The sequence below is a fragment of the Monopterus albus genome, unplaced genomic scaffold (assembly GCF_001952655.1).
Source record: "Monopterus albus unplaced genomic scaffold, M_albus_1.0 scaffold88.1, whole genome shotgun sequence".
NCBI lineage: Eukaryota > Metazoa > Chordata > Actinopteri > Synbranchiformes > Synbranchidae > Monopterus > Monopterus albus.
The window spans coordinates 388,009-415,121 of NW_018127968.1; the positions used below are offsets into that span (position 1 = coordinate 388,009).

At 40.9% G+C, this 27,113-nt stretch overlaps 1 protein-coding gene across 2 annotated transcripts; it reads left to right on the forward strand.

The window, feature by feature from the left end:
- The first annotated feature begins 1,470 nt into the window (after positions 1-1,470).
- Positions 1,471-27,031, forward strand: tmem198aa (transmembrane protein 198aa). Of its 2 annotated transcripts, none has more exons than XM_020607708.1 (7): positions 1,471-1,968; positions 17,034-17,277; positions 20,878-21,116; positions 21,507-21,719; positions 22,399-22,522; positions 24,674-24,981; positions 26,155-27,031. In XM_020607708.1, exons 2-7 carry the CDS (start codon positions 17,139-17,141, stop codon positions 26,305-26,307), a joined length of 1,176 nt encoding a protein of 391 aa, XP_020463364.1. In that variant the 5' UTR covers positions 1,471-1,968; positions 17,034-17,138; the 3' UTR covers positions 26,308-27,031. The 2 variants fall into 2 exon arrangements, with proteins under 2 accessions (XP_020463364.1, XP_020463365.1); XM_020607709.1 differs by lacking the exon at positions 1,471-1,968 and adding an exon at positions 5,686-5,758.
- The last annotated feature ends 82 nt before the right edge of the window (positions 27,032-27,113 follow it).

Consider the following 27,113-nt stretch of genomic DNA (forward strand, 5'->3'; position numbering starts at 1 on the left):
GTGTTTCTGTGACCACTTGGGTGAAAATGTGACCCTTTGACATTCTGTGTGGCATTAGAGCCTCTCATGTATGAAATCATATGAATGTTCTACATCCATAACTTCTCATAGCAGTCATCGAAAGCTATAGGTCTACTGCACCTCCATGCATGTATTGTATTGTATTTTATTAAGGCTTCAAAGCTCATCCGTCTCAGTCTGATATGATATGGTTACATAACACGTGGAGTGACATAAATATGGGCATCACTGGAAGCGTGTCAGTGAAGATCAACAGTAAAGTGACTAAAGGATTAACTGCATTTCATTGCAGTAACAATGCAGATCAGACAATAATGTTTTTAGACGATCGTTTCATTATTTTTCTCCAGTGTATGTAGGTTGGGAGGATATTGGCTAAAGCTGTACTTAAGTAGCCTTTTGCAGGAAATGTGCTAAATATTCGGTTTGAGAAAAATGCGTTTTCTTCAATAGCATTCGTAGTAATTAGTTATGCTTCTTTAAACAAATTTACATATTAAGCGATAGCAGAGGTGCAGGCCTGTCAGAAGAATCCCAACAGTATGTGACAGTAAATAAAGCCACACTGACTCTCATTTGGCATTATGGATTACATCAGGTGTAGTTTCCACTCTGTTCCACAAGAAACTACTTAGCACTCCGGCAGATGGCGCTATTGTCCCATATCATGCCTGCACATATACAGTAGCTACAGAGCTTTGAATCTTTCACGCTTTTAAATCTGTTTTTCGCCCCTCAAGGGCTGCAACAGCCTGGCGCAGGATTAAAGCTCTGCAGATGTACAGAGAAGAAACTGCCAACAGAACAGTCTCCTGTTAGATCTCCTAATGTAAAACAACCTTTATGATGTTCTTAGAACTTATATGTTGTCATATTTTATGATTAGCTAATAAAACTGGGGCCTATAAACTAGAGCTCTCTGTGGTCCCGGGTGCTCGGTGCTGGATGGGAGCTCTCCAAGGTGCTGAACTCACACTGCTGGTGCTGGATAACGGAGCAGAACAAAATGCCCCCCCACCCACACACACACACACACACACACACACACATCCACCCTAGAGGTTGCATTTAGAGCATGCTCATGAGAAATCATCCCGCTCGCGTGTGAGAAGAAAGATGGTTTAGTGTGGGGACAGTTTTCAGTGCCACATGCCAAGACAACAACCAAGAAGCTTGTTTCAAAATATAAATATCAAATAGGGGATGCTGTATCACTTGTTAAAATGTTTTATTATGATTTTCTCATTTGCAGTAGATTCTAAATTCTAATCTTTGCTGGTTTCCTTGTCAGTTACCTTTGTCTATCCCCTTCTCTATGTTCATCTCTTCTTTCTCCCTCCTTCTGCTCCCTCACCCTCTTCTTCCCCTTCCTCCCTCTCCTCTCTCCCCGCCTCTTTACCCCTGACAATAACAACATTTGGCCACGAGTCACCAAGCCCAGTCGTTCCCATATAATCGCATGAATGGCTCCTCTCCACCACCCCCTCCCGAGCTGCGGGAATGGTTTAACCCATTGAGAGTGCGAGAGACAGTGAGCACAAAGGAAGCGCGGCTCCTGCTCGTTCAGAGAGGATATAAATGGCTGATGTAAACACTGAACAAAAACCGCAAGCCTGGATTTCCATTTCCCGTCACACTGGTCCATTATCAGCGTTCAATATTACATGAAGTAGTCGCTAATAACAACGGGTCTGTGTGGATAACTAAAGGCAGGCAGTAAGTGAGGAATTGAAGCCAAGAGTAGAGGTGAGGACAAGGGAGTTGAGCATTGTTTCCATCTGCGCTTCAGGGCTTTCTGGAGTTGCTCACCGGCTTTGGACTGAGTCTGGTTTACTGGGACATGATGTGAGGTTTTTCAAGCTGACCAATTCGACAAGTGGAGATTTTTTCTTGGTTTCATCTCTCCCTCCCTCTCTCTCTCTCTCTGTGTCTCGCTCTGTTTTGGAGGTGAGTGAGTTTTTTTTTATCTCAAATTACAGTCAGCATTGCATATAGATTTGTATAGCATGCCACAAATTAGGACAAAGTGCAGCGTTTTGTCCTGCTATATCCATCAGCCCAAACAAACACCCATCCCAATTTCCCCAAAAGCCACAGCCTCTCATAGCCCTATGTCCATCCCTGTAATAGCTTTTGAAAATCAGACACAGGGAGCACTACCTCAGCTCTGCTATTGTTTTCCCTCTATTGTTTTCAAACCATTGCTTATCAGAGGAGTTGTAGCTCCTGTTAGGTATTTTTAGTCAGATAGAAATTGGATAGATACTTTATGTATTAGAAATGTTTAGTGGAGATAGGATGTCTAGTTAGTCTGTTAATCAACAGACACACACACATTGATTTACTTCATGTTTAGACTACTGCTATGACCAGCTGCAAAGCTGGTAACAGAGACGTCTCGGTTGACGTTTCTGTGTAGTATGGGGCTAGCCCAACCGAGGGGATATAATGTATAGGCCTGGTGGGTTCAGGGTCTTTCATCTTACATCTGCCTGTGAGCAGGTTGGAGGTGCAAGATACCTGAGCGTGTAATGTTAATTTTACCTGTGATCCTTTGAATAAATCAGCACTGTTTTGTAGTTACTTGGACTGTCTCGTCTCTCAGAGTCCGTATGGTAAAAAGTACGGGGTACAACACTCCACAAGACTGGAGCACTTTGAGGCCTCTTAACATATCAGTGACAGCCAGATGATTCCTTCTTGATGTGTGGGAATTAATAATTTGAAGGAATAAACTAAGTTTTATACCCATGTGCTCTATCTATCTATCTATCTATCTAGTTATAGAAGAAACAAATCTGTTCTATAAAAACAAAGCATAGATAAGAAAAGAGAAACACATTCTTTATCTCACCGTTTTTTCTCTCTCCAGTTCCTCTCCACTTCAGGTTACAGTAATAGCACATGCAATATCTTCCTAATGAGTAGTTTGCCAGAGCAAAGAAGAACTAATTATAGGCAGCAATCCTGCTGAGCCAACTGTGCAGGCATGTTTTTTTATTTCCTTTGTTAAACATGCAAATGTTGTCTCTGTACCATTTACTAGTTGTGTTTGAAAAATTGCAAAGGTGTTGTTTCTTATGCTTCTGGGTTCTAGGATAACATTATTCACAAATTAATCAAAACCATTTGACATAAAAATTGTGTAGTTATTTATTATGCCGCTAATGTGTGTGTTTGGTTTGCGAGAGCATGTGTGCACAGCTGTCCATGTGGTGCAAGGCAGAGATACATAAACCATCAAACGAAAAGACTGCAGACATTTACATGCTGTATATAGTTTGTACTACAGGAAAATGTAAGAAATACAGTAATCAGAGAGGCAAAGAAAATAAAATAGTGTGATTATACTCTTATTTGGCTCCAAATTTCCTTTTAAAATAACAAATTATAAGGAGCACTTTGGCCTTATCCAAGCAAGAACATGACCAAACTGCTTATTTAAAGCAATAAATTTGCATCCCTGTGCTAGAGAACCCTTGAGATCTAATGGATTTGAGGGTTGTATGGTATTTGAATAAAGGATACCATGGGAGGTGTTAAGAAAAGTGTTAAGAAACCACTGTGCTACCAGTTACTGACTGTGTTCTGATTGAGTGCTGTTGTTCAGCTGATGCATTAGAGAGTGCCCCTGGTGTCGACCCACACGGTTTCTTACTTTGAAGTGGTATTCAGTTTTTCTTTTAATGAGATTGTCTATCAGTTTGTGACTCATTTCCTGGGCTGAATTTCGAAGCTGTGGTCTTACCACATATAGACTTGAGGTACGATGACGCTACATCGGAATGGTTCAGTAAATAACACAGCTCTTGTTTTACAGTTTGCACTACTTTGCCAGCTAAAATGTGACTAAGCATGCAAGTTGTTTTTCAGGACCATTCAGTTGTATTTACATTCAGCTCAGCATGTTCCAACCCTTCGATTGTAGGTAACTGTGCTGTTTCACTGGAGCACCTGGTGGTCACCCATCAGGGCACTGTAAAGGAGTTACTGAGAAAAGAAAGTGTTTAACATGAAAGTGTTTGCTTTTATTTGAAGTGTTGTCCAAATGGTTCTTTCTTTAGTATATTACTTGTGTGGTGTAGAAGACAATTATTTAAGAATGTAATTATGTAAGAATGTTAACACTTATAATTTTTTTAGTATAATACTTGTGTGGGTAGAAGTAAATCATTTACTGCTTGCAAACCAATGATGGTAAGATGATGTCATGGGGTAGGACTGGATAAGTTTGACTTCTTCCTACTCCATTCAAGCATGTACTAGGTATAAGCACATTGATATTGGATTATGTGTATGTGTGTTGTCATATCAACTGTTTTTACATGCTTGAAAGAATAAATCAAATCAAATCAATCAAATCAAATCAAATGGTCCAGTTAGAAAGCAATTGCTCTAATTGCTCCAGCATGATCACTTGCAGTACTTAGTTTAATAGGTATTATTCCCACACACTGTCTTCTTCCTCAGTGTGAATAATGGCAGTGTCAGATACATTTCATTATCAGTGAGATATAAAAATTGACTAGGTCAGTGTTTTAAATAAGGTAATGAGGAGATAGTGAAGGCCAGTGAGGAGATAGTAGTGTATAGAATGCAATGGGATTCAATCCCCCGCCTTTAAAAAGTCAGTTAAAATCTTGAATAAGGCCCCCTGTGGTGCTTTGCTGATAGTTGTGTAACCAGAACCTACAGCTAAGCAGTCCCCAGACTGAGGACTTTGGCCAAAGTGACAGGATTAGAGCTGATGAGAAGTCTGGCCTAAAGTCAAAAGTTCTGCCTCCTTTTGGCATTTTCACTGACAAAAGCATGAAAAACCTGGTAAGGGAGTCTTCAGTTTGTGTAGCCATGCAATTATTTGAAAGAAAACAATCTAGGCACGGCAAACAGGCAGATGTTTAGTGTGGACAGTGAAGCTCTCAGCCTCGCAAATATTGTAATTTATCTAGTATTTTAATCAGCATTAAAACAGATCGAAGATAGAAATGTTTCAATAGATCTCAGTGTTGAGGAAACAGAGTCGATCATTTATACAGCAAACAGAATTCATGGGTTTCCTGTGTGGCTACGCTCTCACTGAGCACTGCTTTGACGGTGGGTTATGTAAGCGCAGTGAACATAAGCCAAAAAGACTGAGCACAAAACGTCTAGAGGAGCTTCTATGTCTGACTGCAACAAGCCTCAGTGTTTTTGTTATATATTTAAGAGGAAAAAAGGACAAGGGAGGGTTAAAGGTGGCAACCAAAGAAAGAGCAAGGAAAGATGAGAATTATTAGAGCATTAAATACAAAAACTGAAGTGAAAAAAGAGAAGGTGGGAAGAAAAGGGGAGGGGGGCAGGGGTATGACTTACAAAAAGTGGGTGATGATCGAAGGCGAAGGAGACGGAACAAAAACGATGAAGAGTTACAAGAGAAGAGGAAGAGAAAGGAGGAGTGTAAGAGAGGAGGAAAGAGGAAGGGTAAAGTCGACCCTAATCCCATTAATACAAACCAGTGTTGCCCTTCCCACTGGCATATTCACATGCACACACACACACACACACACACTCACGGTGTTTCAAAGTACTGGTCAGATATAGTACTGTTTGTTATTCAGCTCACCAACGTACTGTCTGGACATCCTCTCAATGATTTAAGAAACTCTATACACTGAAGAGTGGTCAGTATGCTGTTAGTGTAATGAGGACAGCGTCGGCTTGGGAGCCACTAGTTTCAACCAGATCTGACTCACAGCATGTAAGAGCCCTCTGGCAATGTGACATTTTGTGTGTGTGTGTGTGCAGATGCACTTTGTATATGTGTTATGTTTAAGTAATTTATCAACTTTATGTATTGACTGTTTTCTTGTCCAAGTAGACTCAACAATAACATCCCCATGAGAACTGTGGCTAATCTTTAACTTAAAATTGGCCAAGACACTGTGCGAAGTCATCATGTGTAATGTGTGGTTATCCTGCATGCATGTGAATGTGTGTGCTGGTGAGTATCAACAAACGGCATTTGGAGAGCAGAGCTGCAAACAGAGGTACAATTGAATGCAGTAAATCAAGACGGGTCTACAGAGAGGCATAGCTGCGTGCAGCAAGGCAAACAAACAGTAAAGGCGTTATACAGAGGAACTGTGCGTATGTTTGTGTTTGTGGTGCTTGTCTACAGTACAGTGTCTCACTGCCTTTAGTCATGTGTTCACACCATCACAGACAAAATTGCCACCGGTGGAAAGTGTATTTTCTAAATTCCTATAATCAAGTATAATTTTAGTACTTCCATCCATCTTCGTCTGCTTTATCCAAGACCGGGTTGCGGGGTACTTCATATACAGTATATACTACTTTAAACTTCTGCCTCAATACATTTCACATGAAAACATCGTACAGTACTTTTTATATCTTAGTACAAGAGTACATGTTACCTTAGAGCATTTGAGTACTCATCACTGAAAATACTTCTTATTTTTATTGTATTTATTCATTTGTAATAGAGTTTTTATTTGCATTATGAACCGTATGCTTTCACCTAAGTAAAACATCAGGATGCATATTTGGCTCTTGGTATTTGCACAGTTGCTTGCACACTGTTGGTTGGCAGCTGCAGCTCCTAGTATGGAGCATGCACACCTTCAGAAGAAAAAAACATAATCAAGCAGCATAAAAATAGTTATATAGGTAAGTGAAGCATAAAGGTTTTGAAAGAAATGGCAAATTAGTTTCTGTTGTTAGAAACATTATTTATCCATCTGTGTGAATAGGTGATAAGGATTGATGTCAGTTACCTGAATGAAAAAGAAAATGTGTAGAGAAATGCCTGTGAAACGCGACTGCGCTGGAAATTGCTCATTTCATGTATTGTGGGTGATCATTTTGATGTGCAGTTCTGAAATGACATTTGGAAGAAACAATTGGACCCATCTGGGACTGGAGACAAATTTAACACTGTGGATTAAAGTAGGTCTAGTGTTCAGAAAGAGTTGGATAGAGAGAGAGCAAAGTGGTTGAAAGCAGTACTGATATAAATGATGTGGAAAGAGCGGCAGCGAAAGACAGAACCAGCTGTAATCTGATGAAAGCTTCTTTACTCTCATGTCACCTCACCTTCAGGCAACAAGCACTGCCCAAGGCTTAGAGGGGGGATCGGTGCTGAGGCCACGACATATAGACAGTACACATGCACACACTTTAAATCGCATCGCTTTAAGGCGCTCTGTGATACACATACAACATCTGAAGACCCACAGGGAATCAATGCAAAGCAGTTTCTATTCACCTATTTTGTTATGGCACTCAATAAGTGGACTGAAAGGATGAATAGATGCAAGAAAAGGGAATGGGTGACAGAACAATCAGCTAAAGATTAGGACACTGTGTCCAGAATTGTTTCTGGATATACTTTTCTTTCTTTGTGTGTGTGTGTGTGTGTGCATGCATGTGTGAGGGATCTATAGGTCACTCAGACATCTCAATAGACTTTAGTTCAATGGGAGAGAGTGAGCGAGTGAAGAGAAAGTTTCTCAGCAAATTACGCTTCTGCTGCATTTAAACCTAATGACCTGGGCAAGTGAATGATCCAGGCTGGGGCTGTTTTACTGTGAGCATCCTCCATTTGAGTTTTATTTTACAGACACACACACACAAAAGCAAATCAAATGTGCTTATGCATGATCGAGGCTGAGGACCTAAAGCGCTTATGTGGACGCAGATAAGGAAATGGTGACCTAAAGATTGGAAGTAGTAAAAGGCATTTAAATTGTGACCAAACTCATTTTTCTTAAAAACTTCCCCTTTTGCATTATATAACTGAGTGGACTCAGGTCGTTACTGAAATGGACTTGAATTTCATGCTCACTTGAAAACAGGTTATCATGTTGTCTTCTACCACCAACTGTCAATGCTTTATTAATCCAAGAACTTTTATTTTGTTACGAATGTGCTCTTACATTTCCTATAGGAATGTAAGTGATCAGTAAGTAAGTTATTCTCTTCATGGGCGGATCCAGGGGGTGGCCTGGGGTGGCACCAGCCGCCCCCAGAGTCTGATTGGACACCCCCGATGCCACCTCGGCCAAAGTCAAAATCTGATACTTGTCAGCATTAATGAATGAAAAATGAAAATAATGACAAAGTGTTGCCTTAAATACAACAAACTTTCTGGTGCTTTATCGTCCCTAGTCATGAGTAAATAAGGAGTACGACAAAAGTTACAGTAGCTAAAGAAAGCACTATGTGTGTATCATTTACACACAAAACTTTTCTAGATCTGCTCTTGATTCACAGAGTGGTAGTTGTGATCAAGACATGAATAAAATTTAGCAATAGCAATGACATATATAGGAGGGAAATTGATTTAGAAACAGGTTGTCAAGACGTCTTGAGCTTGTAAAGCAAAATTAAGATGAGAATGCTGATCTGTACAGGCTGGAAACTTCGGCTAAGCAGTCTCATCAAAGAAGGAACGGCGACGGCATTTCTAATAAAACAAGGCGATCTGTGCCTTTGTGGTTACTATGCCAACTGTGTGACCGAGGAGCTATGTCACTGTAACCACAAGGTTTGCTTTGTTATGAAAAAAGCCTGCAGCAAATAATTATCTTCATCAACAAGAAAACTGCTGATGGATTAATTCATTATATTGTTTATACATTGCCAGAAAACAACACCCAGTTACAACTGGACAACTTGAATCTTTAGGTACACCGTTTTTTTCCTCATTTTAAAATTGTTGTCCACATTAAACTCCTCCGTTAAACTGGTTATAGGGAGCTCTAAAATCCATTTTCCATAGAGGGCCACATTGCAGAGGCAGCGTGGAGCTCCCAGCCACTTCCTAATGTAGATGATAAACATTCTTGCTGGCTTCTCCACCTTAGAAACTGGTACATCTGTCAGGGGTCATAACAATCATGGCAAAAGCCAAAACTGTAGGCATCACAGTTTGAGTTCACCTCATAGGCCTGACACCTCTATGCTCCTAATCCCATCAATTGCCTGCTGTCTCAAGCCCTGAAGCTGCTCTTTATCACTAAGATTTACATCATACCACCTACATAAACCTTTTACTGGCTTCTCTAACACTGTTGGAATTGGTTCATCATTTATATAAAACATTTTTATCTGATAGTACACCTTTCACTACTGCAGTGCTCTTTGATTTCTCTGGCTTCATTCTAGCCCAGTTAGGTTATCACTCAGCTTGTCCATTCAGGTATGCTCTTATGGGTGGTAACCATTGGCCTGACGGAAGCCTCGCTCCTCCTACAACCCATCTAGATGTCCTAATAATAACTTCCATTGCCATGGTAAACACTAGCGGTGAGATTGTGCATCCTGCCATGATGTCTATCTCCAGTTGCTGCCAAGCTGCAGCATATTCTGCTGTTGTGAAACATATCTGGATATCCTGAAAATATTTTCTCACTAGCCCTTTAACTAAGTACTTCAAAATACATTTTAAAAAGTACCAAAGCATTTTCAACAACACACATGTTGGTAACCTTTGGAAGAAATAGTGGCACATGGTACAGATGCAATACATTACTGCATCACTGTAACACTCACACCATTTGCACAGTCAGGAAAACCCTGCTGTCGATCATAGAGACCACATGCCGTACATTACTGCATCACTGTAATACTCACACCATTTGCAGTCAGGAAAACTCTGCTGTCGATCATAGAGACCACATGCCGAGACGTGCACATGTATTGTTCTTTTCTTTAAACCCTGCACTTACACAGCTAATGTATACATTGTTACAACATCACCAAACTCGTTATCAATAATGACACACACACAGTAGTAGTCTCCCTGGTGACAGATGGATACATGGAAACACAGTCATCCTGTTTGTAACCATGACATCAGCGACAGTTGCTCACTGTGACATGCATATGAAGGCTGTCCCCCTCACTTACCTACTCTTTGGAAACAGAACAGAAGAGCCAAGGTGCTGACATGATTGTCACTGTAACTCTGTCTTTAGAATCTCAATCCTTGACCTGTGTGGGACATAGACTGGCACAGAAGAATGGGTCTGTTGATGGTCAGATAGAAACACAAGATAAAAAGCCAAACAGACAGCAAGGAAGTCCAATATGTGCAGGGTTTGCCCTCACCCCTGGCATCCTAATATTTATGCCCTGGTCTTGTTATCATAACCTCTGTTTTTATATATATCATATTTTGTGATATACACAATATTTACAATTTTGTAGACTGGAGTTGATAGCCATGCTAGTGGATCTGTGAGGCTATATTCAAGGTGCAGTATGTGAAATCCAGTGCCATCTATTGGTGAGGCTGCAGATTGCAACATTCAGCAACGCTTTCATACATCATGATAAATAGCCCTCACAGCAGTTACCATAAATGTCAGAAAACAAGTGCGGCTGACTTGGCCAAGGTAAAATCTAATGGTGGCTCACCTGACAGCAGTGTAATGTTCAAGAATACTGAATGCACACATATTAAGATATTTTTCATTAGGCCTATCAGTAAACACTCAGCCGGGATTTAAATGTCCATTTTTTGTCATTCCGAGTACTCTTATCATAATTACAGAGGATGCAATAATCCTGGTGGCCAAAAGTTCCTGAAAAAAGGTCTCCAATAGTGTGTCATTCCATGACCATGGTGTTGAATTGTGAGGAAGAATCCAGATTTTTGGCTGCAGACAGCCTGACTAGCCATATCTTTAGAGTCACATTCAGAAGTCAAAATTCAGGGGCACTAAGGACAAAGACCTGCTGTTGTTGAAGATTCGTCCACTGACTCTGTGCCTTGCAAACATTGAAAGGGCAGGAAGGCCTAAGTTGTCAGTTGTAAAAATCTATCCTTGCTTTTGATTACAGTCTCTTTGAGGAGACATTAATTTTAACTTTGATTTTCACAATAAACACACTTGTTAAGAGAGGATGAGTTTCACAGTCAACCTGCAGAGACTTGCTAATTATGATAAATCTTGTGTGTATAGAGTTTTTCCATTTTATGGTTGTGAAAGTAGATATCGTCACTTTGCCCTAACATCTTGCTCTCTCTTCTGCATGCCTTTCTTTCTGTCTTTCCCTCCCTCTTTCTTTCAAATCTTTCCAATCCTTACCCTGAAGAGCAGCATGTCCTCGTTCTGCTGATGCTCTGTCACCACCACTCAGTGAGGGGCCTCTGAAATATTCATGCTGACACACATACTCACACCTGAAGACACACAGTACACAAACACTTTCACATCCTTCATCTTTTTCTCCCTGTCACCTTGCACATATCAGTAGAAGATTAGAAAATACAATTTCTTTCACAGCAAGTTTGCAGAGGAAAACCTTTCCACATGTGTAAACACTCACATACTCATGTCACTGGATGTCACAGAAGACTTCACTTTTCCTGTGATTAACTATTACTAGATTTATTTTTAAGCTCATATTTGAAATAATTATGTTAGTTTAATGACAGTTATTCAGGGATAGTGGCATTTTTACGGTTGACTTTTTACATCTATTGTAAGGGCAGTGTCATTTGCAGCAGATATACAGTTCACTGTTTATACATCAGCGAGCTAAAGATGGATCTGTTAAAGGCAGCACACTCATAGAGGTGAAGGTCATGTCACACTGCACTGCAAATGACAGTTTTAGATGCCAGGGAAACAAACTGGCATACAGCCGAACAAATCATGAAGTGCTTATTACAGTGTGAGCAGTTTTCAGATGTGATCTGTGACCTCAGACTGTCTATTCATTTGGAAGAGAGGGGAACAGAAGCGAAACTGAGAGCACATCAACATGCAGAAATGTCATTACACAGCCATCAGTTTTGATATGTAACCTAACATTATTGGCCTGTTGGGCTGACAGAATCATGCAAGCAGGGCTATGGCTGAGCAAATCATCATCTGAGCACTGATTTGTGTCAAAGGTAGTACGCTGTGATTCAGTGTTCCCTGCTTGTCAGCGGGGAGGAAAAGGAAACCTGCAAAACACCATCTAGATGTCTGTTTCACTGCAGAGTTTACATACTGAAGCTCTCAAGTAGAGCTGACTAAAAATTAAATTTGTTCAGTTCAGAGGAAACACTGTGACCTGCGCTGCTACAATATGGTTATTAAGATGTTCCATGATTGTGTTATCCTACCATAAAACAATTTTTAGGGGGCATATGTTTCATCATATGTATCAACATCAGTGTATGTCTTATAAAAGTGCAAGTGCTGTCTACCATGACAATAAGAACCACCTAAATGAGAGCTTGTAATGCTTTCTACTGGAGTTGTCTGTTCAGCATCTCAACAAAACCACAAGACAAGGTAGATGACCAGTGACGCCATATTCCCAGGGGTGGATCCAGAATATTTTGAATGGGGTGGCCAGGCCCAGACTCAGACAGGGATGGCACATTTAAAACATATGTATAAAGTAAATTAAACCCCTGTGAAATAATAAGCAATAAAATATTAAGAATCAAGTAGTTTATTTTGTGTAAACATGAGATACATAGTTCTTTCTTTAGCCGATTTTGGCTGTGCTCTTTGTTTTCTTCTGGCCAGGGACATTGCATGACTGATGAATTTTTCATGCTTTGCAGATGAGATTGTGTAAGGCCATGATACATCTGTCCTAGTAGATCTAGCATTTCAGTGGCTACACTAAAATGTTGGTGAATAGTAAAGAGGCACTAGCCGAATAAGGTTACAGGTCAGGGCTGTCTGTTGCCAGGAGCGTCAAAGAAACCATCACAGATTGGCTCTTATTGTGCACATTGCCATGGAGATGAGTCCCCCTGTCTGAATTTGAGGGTCTTTGCACTGCTGCTGGTTGTTATAGCAACAGACAGCATGCGACATTGTTGCGTAATTTATTGCTTTTCCTTTTCCTTGTTCTTGCCTTACTGGTGAGCTATTTTCTAGTCATGCCATCGCTCTGTGGCTGTAGCAGTTACCAGAGATAGTGTCAGGTCACTGCAGAATATGAACTGACAACACCTGTACCCAGTGAAACCAGCATTCAGCTTGACTTATTATTGTTACTATAGTTGTATTTGATAAAGCTATCATGCAAATAAACAGTGGCTGGGACACAGCATGTGACGTGGTACTCAGCATCATTTACAGAACATTTAGTTTTTGGTTAGTTACAGTGATTAATGACATTTTTTCTTCTGTGTGCAAAGTGCTCAAACTACATTATTTAATTACTGATCACATCTGTGGTTTCTTAAATTACTTTTTTCTCATTCTGACTTGTGTTTAAGAAACACTGGAAAATAAGTAATTGTGCAACACTCTCTCCCTCAATCTCCTTGACTGTGGGGTATGAACAAGCTTTTAATGTGTAAACAAGCCGCTTTCTTACTTATTACTTTTTGTTGTTGAAATGTTGTTTTTGTCTGTAATGTTGCATTTTAGGGGCAAAACAAGAGAAAGTGCCGGAGACAGGTTTAGACACCTTCTAAAGATTTCATTTCCTGGCCCACCACTGCTTGAGTTCTTCTTCATCAGATTTTTAGCAGGTCACTGCAAACATAACAGTTAACAGCTGGCTAAAGTTAATGTCTTGAGAAGTATTTTGTGGTTCTGGTTGTCTCGAATGGATGTTGCTCAAAAAGGATTCCATCCATCCATTTTCCTCTGCTTATCCGGAACCGGGTCGCGGGGACAGCAGTCTAAGCAAAGATGCCCAGACTTCCCTCTCTCCAGACACTTCCTCCAGCTCCACCACGACGGACCGGTACATCGACCGCATTACTGCAGAAGCTGCACCGATCCGCCTGTCAGTCTCCCATTCCATCCTTCCCTCACTCGTGAACAAGACCCCAAGATACTTGAACTCCTCCACTTGAGGCAGGAACTCTCCACCAACCTGAAGGGAACAAGCCACCCTTTTCCGACTGAGAACCATGGCCTCGGACTTGGAGGTGCTGATTCTCATCCCAGCCGCTTCACACTCGGCTGCAAACCGCCCCAGTGCACGCTGGAGGTCCGCATTGTTCCTCCTGAATCCGAGGTTCGACTATCGGTCAAATTCTCCTCTCCAGTACCCTGGCATAGACTTTTTCAGGGAGGCTAAGGAGTGTGATCTCCCCCTAAAAATGATTGAAAAGCAGAAAAATCATTCGTTGTCACTTTGTTGTTAGTGGTTTGGCAGTGCAATAGTGTCCCTTGTTGGGCATTCACATTTGGATCTTCTTCCTGAGTGCCTGTGGTGTAACTACATAAACTAGAGTCTTAATAGTCTGTTTCTCCAGTGGAGTCTGTCTTTCAAAAACAGCCAGTTATGAACAGGAAACTCCCCTACTGCTGAGCTGGGTGTTAGTGCCAATGCAGAATTTTTAAAAGATATATACATTCTTATTTTCCTGTGAATACTTTCACTTCACATAATAAAAAAGCTACATAGTCTGAATAACAACTTAAAGGAACTGTACTGCCTTGGCCAAAATATACACTCTCTTAATGCTTCCAGTATATGCTATAAAAATTCTTATTGCAGTTTATTGCTCAGTGAACCAGACAGCTGAGATTTTCCTGTCATTAAGTACCTACCCTGTACTACTACTACTCTGTAGTTCAACAGCTCAGACTTTACACATCATTATAGCATTAGTTTGCCTACGTTTGTTATTACTGACTTGACATAACTATACGATACAGGTATGTAGCTAATATGGTTGACATTGAAGTTTGTATTAATGCTAATCAGCTTCCATTTAGCTCTGGATCATGCACTCCCAGCTTCTCCCACTGGGAGCATCAATATCACTGCATCATAAAAATGTTTAATAGTAGCTTATAGTTTATTTAATTTCAGTTAATGCTTTTAATTCCTTATTAGTGACAGAGAAACCCAAAGGCACAAAACTGGGTGGCTGTTGGTGACACAAAAAGGTCAATATGTTATGGGGGTAGTACTAGGCTAATGTACTGTGCTGTATGTTTGAGTCTCTAGTGTCAGTTTCTTAAAACAGGAATAAAAAAGGTGATGTGAAAAGGTCCAGACAGAGGAAGCTTGGACTCACACAGCTACTGGAAGCGGTGGAAATGGAAACGTCAGTGTGAAGACAGTGAATAGCTCATGAGCACATACTCACACCTTTGTATTAATGAAAGTATCTTTGCAAAAAATATCATGATGGAGACAGAGGACAACCAGCAAAACTGCATAGAAGATGTCGCACATGAATTGATGATAATGCAAAGTAGAAATAGTGACATTTGTGCTTAAACGTGTTCATCACTGAGTGAGTTAATCAGCGTTGTAGGTCTTTAATTTGTGTCTCAGCTCGAAATGAAACTACTGGGATTTGATGTTTGAATGAGTGTGATTTGTGTGTGGGTGAATCTGTGACCCTTGTAGATGCATTACACTGTGACTGTTTTGGTGCACAGTTGCATTTAAATGTGCTTGCAGAGTTTACTGTACTGATAAAAGTTACTGTTTCTTTTTAGTAAAACAAAATCTGTGGACTATATTTTCCTGCCAACATAAAGTCAATGTACTTGTATTTATCTTATTTGAAAATATTTATAAATTATCAGACATATTGCAGAAATCAGATACATTATTTACAGTGAATTCTGGCAGATCAAATTCTGCCAATTTAAAGGTTTAGGCAGTTTTAAGTTGGGCTGACTATTAAAATACATTCAGGTGCCTGTTCTTGTGCTTCCTAGTCTTCACCATCATTATGAAAATTGCCACATGCACATTTGCAATAAAAGGTGGTCTGACCAGGTTTTATCATAAGCACTATTTCAGTGCCAAAATTGCACTGCTCTGCCTAATGAGCATAAACACAGTCTCAGCTGTGTCTCCCATCGCACCTCAGCCTAAGCACATTCACTTATGGAAGGAAAATAGCAAACACACATATGCTTGCTCACAAAGAAAACTGCTTAAAGACTGCGTTTGAAGCTTCACCAGCTTTGTGGTGACAGGAAAATGGAGTCCCATGTCTTATCTGCTTTTTTGTCTGGGCAAAGGTGTGCTCTCAGCCATCGTCACACAAAACAGTTGTAACGCAACTGACTTTGCTCGCTTTTATTAGCTGATGGCAGAAATACCACAAAAAGGTCCAAAGCAGAAACCTCAGGCACATTAAAATCCCAAAGATGTTCACAGAGTCCTCAAAAATGCCTTTAAGAAAAGCGAAGAATTGAGGATTCCAAGCAGTGTGTGCACCTGACACCACACATTTGGTGATCCTAAAGACACGGAAGATTTCAATTATGAATAATGTTTTCAGTATGGAGGCGCAGCACATTATGTAACAGTACATCTCAATAGATTAGGAAGAGGCTTAAAGCCACCAAACATCCCTGCTCCCCTCCCTTGAAACTCAGTTATCATATTTAAGTGCTTTTCTTGACAACACTGCAGTTTGTTCACTTAGTCATGTCTGTTTAAATCATGTTTACCACATATACTGTATATGTTGCACCAAATATATTCAGCATTTCCTGGGTGACAAATCATTAGTACTCTTTCACAATGTTTGTCCTGATGTTCAGATGATAATGAAATGTGGTCTATTCCACAGCTCTAATTATACTTACAATATAAAGATTTCCAGCTTGTATTTATTCAAGTGAGTTTTGTGCCACATATAAAAAGCTCACAGTGTAGTAGTACTTCACAAATTCCACTGCATGCAAATTTATGCAAATGCATTAGGGTTGATTTTTCCATGGCAACTATTATTTGTGTGCTGCAGATCCTCTGCTGCTGGTCACATACTTGTTGTTGGCAACTATGTTTTGCTACTTTTTTTTTTTAACCGTACATCCAAGTGAATGATGGTAGCTGAATTGCAGTTTTTCCAGTCATTTTATCTGCTGTGGTACTATAGTTGTGAGAGCGGCTGTGTTGAGATGTTTCTTTCTTCAAAATTATAGAGCATACCTACTGCTCTGTCAGCACTCACAGCAGAGTGCATAAAAGGAGCAATCAATAATCACTCTCTTTTTTCTTTCACTCATTCTTTCTCACTTCTAAACCCATTTTCATCATTTTGCTGTACCTGTTTGCAGGTACACATACTTCTCCATGGGTGAGGCCCACTGATCCAGGCATCCCTGTAGACCCTGTTTATCCCTCACCTCTGGCCACCTCTGCTCCCCTCCACTGCCATCACAATGACTTCTACCAACCAGCTGTTGGGGTTGGCGGAGGTGGGGCTGAAGTGTGACCAAGAGATTGAAAGGAGGTATGAGATCGTGCCCTCAGTGGTGTGCTCCATGTGCTGCCTCTTTGGAATCATCTACTGTTTCTTTGGTAAGCCACAGTCGGACATGTGCTCTTAATATCTGGATTGGTTCTAAAATATTGAACAATTCTTACACATTAAACCTGAAACACTGAAGAGTGTTAGTTCATCAAAAGATCATTTTTAATCACATTTGCATAAAATTTCATAATCTGGTGTCCAGGTCACGTCATTGCCTGCCGAGAAGAGCTAATCACCAGCATCGGTAATGCTGTAGGTGATCCACTGCTAGCACAACAGAGTTCTGTGTGATTTTTATACAAACTTACAGTAACACGTTTTCTGTTCTGCTGTAACATTTATACTGCTTTCATAAGTTAACATTGAACTTGACGTAAATGGTGTCAAATGCATGTACATCGTTCACCAATACCTATCATGAAATTATTACCTACTGTGTATTGCTTTGTTCATTATTTAAAACCTACTCATTTTATATTTGCAAGCATAAACTGCTATTTTATATAATAGAACTCCTTAATCATTTCTGTGTCATTTCCAGTCGGTTCTGCTCTGCTGGTGTATGATATTATTGATTTAAGAGCAGTACAGAGTGGTTCTCCTGTTTCTGGCTGTGTGAGTCAATACTGAACTCTCATTCCTACAGACCCCAGCTACTGTGCCACTGCTACAACATATATTATTTACTTCACTAAGCTGGACTAGATCATGGTCCAGTAAATACATGGTCTGCACTTTCAGACTCCTACAGTATGTTTAGACTTAAATGAAAGCTTCGAAGTTCCACTGTCCACACCATTCCCAACACTTCTGCCATAAAAGAGTGGACTGCCTGCCATGTTAATATCTGCTGCTTGTTTAGTTTGTTTCAGCACTGCTGGTAAAAAGAAGCACAGCATGTTACAGTTAATCCAAAAGTACCAGGGCAAACTGGCACTGGACCTCCTTTGTCTTATATACTGTTTTAATTCTACTATAGTGTGCTGTCAAATGCCTGGCCTTATTGTATGCATGGGTTCCTTTATATGTTAAGACACAAAGTCCTTACTTGAGGCTTTGATTTGTGCCCAGGGATTGCATTTAACTGCATCATAAGGATTAAGGACTCATCCAAATGAGGTTGGATGTGAAGTCATTACAGCAAGGGTAATCAATAAATAATTAGAGAGAAAGAGATCTACTGTAATTGGTACAGGGTTTCTATAGATTGCTTGTGTTGTAACAAAAATGCAAAGGATTGAAAACTGTAGCTCTAGTTGTAAACTGCATAAAAATTCTAATATAAATGTATTGCATTCAGCTTGGCAAAGATACATTTAATTTCTGTGCACCAATGTGGATCAGCACACAGGCATGTGTAATTATTTACTTGCAGCAGTTCTCTAGTAGAGGTAGAGATTTTTATCTTGTCTTTTAGTGAATTACGATGGTTTAGCAAATGCATGGTAACTGGGTTTTTTAATGCAATTTATACCTTTACTGAACAAGAGACAGATGATTTGCATGATACATCTTTGGCAAACAAGATTTTTTCCAAACAAGAACTGTTTGGAAACTAAATTACACAGAGGAGCCATGCATACAGTCACCCACAGAAGGAGGTAGAAAGGTGTGCAGTTAACCTGGAATAATAAAGCACTTCCCACTATCAAGCAAACGTCATTATGGATACATTTCCCTCTATCCATTAGTTATAACTGCTTATCTTTGAGGTTTGCAGGTGGGCTGAAGCCAATCCCAGCTTGCACTGAAGTAGAGGGATCAGCAGTCTGTCACGAGGTCAACATACTGTAGACAAAGAAGCATTCACTCACATTTATACCCTCAGGCAGTTTAGAATCACCAATTACCCTAACCTGCATATTTTTGGATTGTGGGAATAAACATAAGAAAACCCACATAGGCACAGGAAGGACATGCAACCGCCACACACAAAGGTCCCAGTCAGCCGGCAGAGTGAAACCTAGGATGACCTTGCTGTGAGCTGCTAACCACTGGTAGAGAAATGGTGAACAAAAAACAATGTAAACAAAATACAAAGAGCGATACAAGAGATTAAAAAAAATTCTGCTGGTTATCACAAAGGAAAGTTTATGTTCCCAGTGAAGAATTTGGTTTGGTTCCAAGGTCTCCTTTATTTGACTCAGAAAAATCTAAATTAGCAGCAGAAATGTTACTGATGTTCTAGGAACAAGATGGATGAGGGGAAGGAAAAGAGAGAGGAAGAGGAAAGAGACAAAAGCTGAATAAAGGCAGATTTAACAGATGGGACAGCAGATTTGATGGCTTGGGGGGAAGTAAGGGAAGCAATGAGGAACAAAAGTGGGGGTAGGAGATAAAAGCAGAGGAGTGGAGCTGTGGAATAATGGGGAGTGAAAAAGAATGAGGAAGGGAGAGGAGAAGGTAGAATGGGCTTGAGGAAAAAACAATGAAGGTGGAGCCGGAGCATTCAGGGAGTGTTGTGATATGTCAAAATATATTCATTGATTGACAGTGACTGAAGAAGGAAAAGGAGTAGAGGGGAACTGTCACAACTGGGCAGTGGACCCAGTGTACTCAGACACACACCTGGAGTGGAACACAGGACAGGTTACTGGGTGCAGGAGAGGTAAAGCAGAGGCAGGCTGCAGAGACGAGGCAAAAGCAAAGCACATACTGGGGGGAGGCCAGGAAAGAGCTGACTGGGTTATATGCAGGTTCGCCACACAGGTAAGACATGGAAGTGGGACTCATGGAGAGACAAAGAAGGAGGTGGCTGGCTTGTAGGATCGAAGAGGATTCCACCACACAGGTAGACAAGGAAGTAGCATTCACATAAAGACGAGGAAGAAGCTGTCACAGCATTGTTCACGTAAGAGGGAGCAGGGTCTTGTCCAGGAGAGAACCATACAATGATCTGACAGAAGAGCACGGGAGCAACGACACATGGAATAAACCAACAGAAAAGGGGCATGATAGGGAAATCTGGGGGAAAAACAACTGAAAACCAGGAAGCGTATGTCTAAACCAGGACAGGAATAAAGAAAAGAAGTGTATCTATCAGGTGAATGAGGTATGGTGATAAGGGAGGAGCATATGCAGCAGGTCAGATGAGATGAAGAGTATTGTTTGGCTCAGCTGTGCGGTGCCTGATTACACACCCATAACAGTGTGATGTCGGCTCCCCCTAAGACACAGTCCAGTCAGAGAAAGAAGGGCGATCCATAAAAAATGTATGGACCTGCAAACATTAATAGACACAGAGGCAAGGGCCAAGGAGATGTTAACTTTTAATAACTTTTAATTTGTTTAATAAGAAGACCAGGGATTATACCATTTCATTGTCCCATTTTGAACTAGTTTTATAAATGTTTATCTGTATCCATCACCCAAAAATGGAAAAATACCTCTCTGTATATAGAAATACTGCTACTTGACTCACCAAAGGTTATTACAGGCACACATAAGATGCTTTATTAACAGTAATGAAACATTTAACTACAACTTATAAATCTATCATGTCTTATTAGAAAGTAGTGTCCCAAATACATAACTTTTTATTTTTAATTTTATGATTTTAGAGCTGTCTGGCTGTTCATCAGACAGGCACAGGTACATCACTGTTTGTATGCTTCACAATGGTTTGTTGTTTCCCATTTCTCCTCTAGGCTATCGATGCTTCAAGGCTGTGTTGTTCCTCACAGGCCTGATGTTTGGCTCTGTGGTCATCTTCATGCTGTGCTACAAGGAAAGGGTGATGGATACTCAGCTGAGTGTAGAGGCCTCAGTCGGCATCGGCCTAGGCATCGGGACCCTCTGTGGCCTGGTGACCATGCTGGTTCGCAGTGTGGGACTTTTTATGGTGGGCCTGCTGCTTGGCCTGCTGGTTGGAGTGGCTTCAATGGTGGTAAGGGACACATTTGTTTGTTCACTTTTTAGATTTCTGCTCATTTGCATAGAGTATCCCAAAGAAAATATAAGAGGCTCCCTATAAGAAATGGTGAAACTAGCTTTTCTCATATTCATGCAAATAAGATCATATTCAAGCAAACAGCATTTTACTGTTACTACACTGTGGTCACACTAGAAAGTAGCATGTGCGGGTTTGATTATCTATAGAGCAATCTGGTACCTGTCTGTGTGTGTTTGCATGTTTGTATAGACATGCATGGGTTTCCTCAGGGTGCTCTAGCTTCATCCCACAGTCCAAATGCGAGCAGGTTAAGTTAGTGTGTGTGATTATGAATATATTTATGATTTGTCCAAATTAATCTCTCTGTCTCTCTCTCTCTCTAAGGCCATGGAGGAGTTCTATCATCCCAGAACAGTCTGGGTTCCTCTGGGTATTCTCCTGGGTTCTGGAACATTATTTGCTGTCCTCACTCTTCAGTGGCAACGCTGCTTTGTCACTTTCTCCACTGCCACCTTTGGCTCTGCCATCATCACAGTCACTGTGGATTACTTTATAGAGCTGTTCGCCTTGGTACACTACATCTACGAGATACTGAGGGTAGGCTCGTTTGTGTGTTTCTTGTGGTATGTTTTGTGAGTGTTGTCCTTTCTCTGATATTGACTGTTGACTACTCGACTGAAGTGACTGCACAACTTTGCCAGAAGCATGGGGTGTTCTCACAGGTTGGAATTAAGAAAAGGAGCTGGGATCAATAGTTTATCTACGAACAGGGAGGTCTGTACATTTGAAATGTGAGTGAATTAGGAAAACACAGCCTGAATTAAGGGTGGTTATACAGTATGGATAAATCTTCACTGTCTCCATTATCCCTTTAGCATATGTATTCATAAATTTACCACTGTTTTGTGTGTAATTTGTGTATGTGGAGTCCTAAAGTTGTTTAATTCTTATTCAAAATACCTGTCAGGCCATTTTTAAAGACAATGAACTGTATTAAGAAACCCACACACATCTACGTGAAGACACTGGAAAGCCCCCTGGGGTTTAACATTGAAATTGGTTTAAATGTTTCCCAGAAATGGTGTTATGTGCAGAAACACCTAGATGTTTAATATCCTTAATGGTATTTCATTATGCACTATGCTTTCATTCCAAAAAGGCGTACCAAAAATTGGAAGGAGAGTTTAAAGAAAGGTGTCATCATTTCATAAAAATGTGGATTGTTGATTATCGAGATTAAGTTATTCAACTGAAACTGAAATTGTAATCTTTGCAGGTGGCACCAAAGAAGCCAGTGTGCTGGTTTACTTGGGTCATCTTAGGGGTGTGGCCTGTCCTGGCCCTTCTTGGAGTGTTGATTCAGTGGAAAGTCACTGCAGAAGGATTTTCTCACACAGAGGGTGAGTGATGCTGCTTTGTGTGTGTGCGTGTGCGTGTGTGTGCGCAGACAGTCTGAATACATCAACGCTAGTGTTGTCATCTGAATGTGTTACTGACAGAAACAGCTTTAATCTGTTCTGAATACAACCACAACACAGATGGCAAGATCTCACACACAGACAGAAAACACACAGCTCATACATACAGACAAGGACAGAAATATACTAGTCTCTCACTTACTCACTCACTCAGTCGTACATTAACTATAGGAACATTGAAACACACACAACTCGTTCATTTGAACTCTCACACACAAACATCCTTGTTTTTGTCATTTACCATTTACATTCATTTCTGGGAGACATGCCCTAACCTTAACCATGCCCACTCCTTGGCTTACCCTTAACCTTGACCAAAGCTGACACTTGCCCTTACTTTACAGCCTCCAGTAAAATACAAGTGAAGCAGGTCACTGTGATGCTAGTGTGCTCCCGGTCTTCTGTCCACACAAGTACACAGAAACAAGGCCACACACACACACTTAGATCTGATCTTCACTGGCACATGACATCTAGATTTATATGGTGTCTCAGAAGTCACACATAGTCTCAAATAATGGGATTAAACAGTGGGCTGCTTCCAGTCAGAGGATGTGGACAAAGAGACATTTACAAAATGTGTAAATACGTGTGGTGGAAAGAGATCTACAGTAGAAAGGGACAGAGACATGATGGAAGTGTGGGTAGGCTCAAAACTATCCACAAGAAAGGGAATGGACACTTTGGTGAAGGTAAAAACTCTTTAGTCTTTATTTACACTTTAAAGACTGGGTCAGTATGTACTGACAACACTCCAGCCATTCTAACCGTTAACAATCATACATAAACAATTAAACTCAATAAACATATATTTAAGTCCATCATGAAAATTTGCAGGTGAACTCCGGTCAGAGTTTGTCTTTAACTGCTGGAAGCATCTTTTCATGGTGACAATCACTGCACTGACAAAGAAAGGAGGGTGGGGAATGGTGTGGAGGAGAGCAAGTGTACAGGGGGAAGGGTGATAAACTGGGGCACAATGGGTAGGTGGAGCATCCAACAGAGGAAATTCATCTTTCTGTCAGTTGATTGAAAAGCATGCGGGACACAAGGCTGGAATAAATTAGCTTGTTCTTTTTTGCTTGTACAGATACACATATGATGCATACTTGTTCCCTTTTTCCAAAAGTCTAAACTCTCAAACACCCTTTTACCAAACTGGGGACTGACTAACATATGCTCATTCCCAAGGTCTATATCTCAAATTAGACCTCACAACAATAGCTGTAAAACAGCACGCACACACACAAACACAGCAGCATGTGGCCATGGGAGCCTGAGGGTGAGCTGAGGAAAAGAAAAGGGGGGTATCATTAAGCAGTTTCCCTGGCAGATGGTGCCTTGTTAGCTGTCCGCCCGCACAAAGAAATAACAATAGACCTCTAACACTTACACACCCACCCACCCACACACACTATAACTGTGACGCATACAGTACATCTCGTCTTCATGAAGTTCAGTGGGGTCTTTGTATTTGTGGCAGCACTTTGACCTTACATGATGAGCAGGGAACAGATCCACAGCAGTGCACAATACACTTTATATTCAACAAATGAATGAAAGTGCCTAAAAACACACATACCCAAAAATAATCATATGGGTAATCGGTGGACAGTGAGACAGGGTGGATTTTGGACATCCTTTGCTGAGGAGGGTGTGAAAATAACACAAACACACTCACCCACTCACAATATGTCAGGAGATTGAGCAGCTCAGTACAAGTACATGGACTGAGGGAAATGATCCATCTGCCTACTGACTGACTAAAATGAAGGAGTGAGGAGGAATGAGGAGATGGGCATGAGTGTTTTTTCCTCTTTCCTTTTGCAGCCTGTACTTGGAATAAACCATCACTGTTTAAAAGCTTGTTTAGAAATATAAAAAAAACTCATGTGATTGGGCATTTCTCTTGTTTGTCTTGTCAGTCTCAGTGCTTTTGAAAATGTAATTTCCTCTTGACTTGACCAAATGAAAGCTTTCTTTATCATCCTCTCACACCCTCATTATTATGTATTATTCTCTTTCTCTTCTTCTTTCCACACATTATCAAAACTCTGTTCTGCCGCTCTCCAGTGGTTTTGAGTCGACAGCAACGGAGGGTCCAGCTCATGCGCATCCGGCAGCGGGAAGAGAAACTAAAAAAGGAGAAGGAGAACAAAAAGAAGAAAAAAAAACAGAACCAGAAGAGCAGCCACAAACAGAAGGTCCACACTCATCACCACAACCACCACCACCAGCAGTATCACCACCCAGCAGCGTCCCACCCACATCACCAAGTCCAGAGCTCTCAGCCGCCGAAAGTCCCTCCTCCTCAGACTGAACCTGGCTACCATCGCAAAGCCAACCCTAAAAGACGCTTTGATGGAGATGTACTGTCACCAGTAAGATGCAGTACCTATTTTTAGTGTTTCTTATTTCATGTGCCAATTTCCTTAAGACAAACAGCCATACAAAAGTATGTAGCTTTCTTTTGAAATATGCATCCTGTTTGCAAAACACCTTTTGAAATAATGGGTGTTTGTATTGAGAATATGCTTATTTGCTTTCTTTGTCAAGATTTACTGTAGATGAGAAAATAAAACCACTCCAATATCAGTTTGATCAGTATGAACCTGGACTTAGCAGCCAGTTAGCTTAGCTTGACTGGAAGCTTGGAAAATCTGGAAACAACTAGCCTCCTCTGCATTCAGCAAAGCACACATTAAAAAAAACAGAAGTGTTCTTGCCCTCCTCATTTTATTGTTGGGGCAGCCAGGTTTCCCAGAATGCACTGCATGCCAGCTATCAGGCTTTGAGCCAGGCTCAAAGCTGTTCAAATTTAACCATTTAGATTGAGAATATGTGGTCAGTTTATCAAAGTAATGCACATTGAGAGTGGTGCATCATCCCTTTCTTGGAGGTTTGTACTTAAAGTTTGAATTCCCAAGTACAGGAGTCCAAACGTTGTGTGCTAGGTATTGAAAAATGCCCATGGTCCTCATTGCTGTTGCATGCCCCAGAGGTGGAAACATAGGCTGAACCAAAATGAGATGGTCTTGTCTACAGAGAATTTCTGTTCCTGTCCTTACCACTTCTTTACAAAGCATTTCTCCTGACACCTATGGCAACCTTAACAGCTGCTCTGCTCTTTGCTGGTGCGAAAAGAATCTTGGGATAGGCTGAGCTGTCAAGCATCTACTAGATCTAAAGGATCTACTAGGATGTAAAGGACACATTTCTTGGCTGCATTTGAAAGAGTTTTCAAAATGGGACAGCAACATTGTGACGCAAATGGTCTTCAAATGCAGCCTTAGAAGGATGTGTCCCCTGAATTGGCACATACGTAGCTATTGTAGTAAGCTAAGCTAACTCTCCACTGACTCAGGTTTCATATTGAATGGACAGATATGAGAATGGTATTGATCACTAGCTCAAACTCTTGGCTAGAATGTCCACTGTAAACTAAATGTTCTCTTTACCAGTGGTTGCATATGAGTGTAAGTTTTTGCAACTATTGCTTGTGGAGTTTACTGTCGTTACATTATAACTGTACACTGAAATTTGTCTGTCCACAGAGCTACATCAGAAGTTTCAGGGACAGACAGACTGACAGACGGGCGTACTCCCACAGTCGAATGATGAGCCGCTCCCGAATGGCTGAACTCGATTATGACTGTGGCTCTCAAGTGCCCCTCACGGCCCCCACTGGACCCCCAGTTCGCATCTGAGACAGTGCAATGAACAAATCCGCATACACACAACTGCACAGTCACATAAGGCTACTTCAAAACTCTTTGTCACAGTTAGGGATAGAAACCCTAACCTTACCGTGCCAACCTAATCAACTGCCTATCTGAACAGGAACTCAGCATGTCCCAAAGCTGATAAGTAACACACTGGTTTTCTCCTCTCAGACCTTATAAAAGTTGTAACTATTTGGCCAGTTTGGTCTTGTTTTGTTCTTTTTGAATGTCAAGACTTAATAGCAGGGACTTTTCTTTTAGAAGGGACAAGGACATATTGCTGCTGAAGGAAATGTAGTCAAATCTCAGACATCCTGAATCATCACATGCTCTGTTTGGTTCTTTTGTAACTGGAGAACATTGGCAAAAACTGGACTTGTGAGGAATTATTTAAACTGGCTCTGCTGAACATTTGATTTAAATACTTTTTTTGCTTGCATCAAGCCATAAGTGGATTGCAGGGTGTGGGGAAAAAATGCATCACATGGCATTCATGAAGTCAAGGTAAGAAAAGATTTGCTTCAAGGATTCCATTAAGAGCACTCAGCGAAAAACAAAAGAAAAACAACACAGCTAACACAGAAACAGAAAGGCAGCCCCTCTTCTCTACTGAAAGGTCACTGTGTGAAGCAAGTAAAATGGTCTTATACTTGTATAGCACCATTCCATGCTTTACAGCACACTCAAAGCGCGTTCACATTATTCGGCCATTCACCCAGTCGCACTCCCAAATTCACACACCGGTGACATCACCAGGAGCAACTGGGGGTTCAGTGTCTTGCTCAAGGACA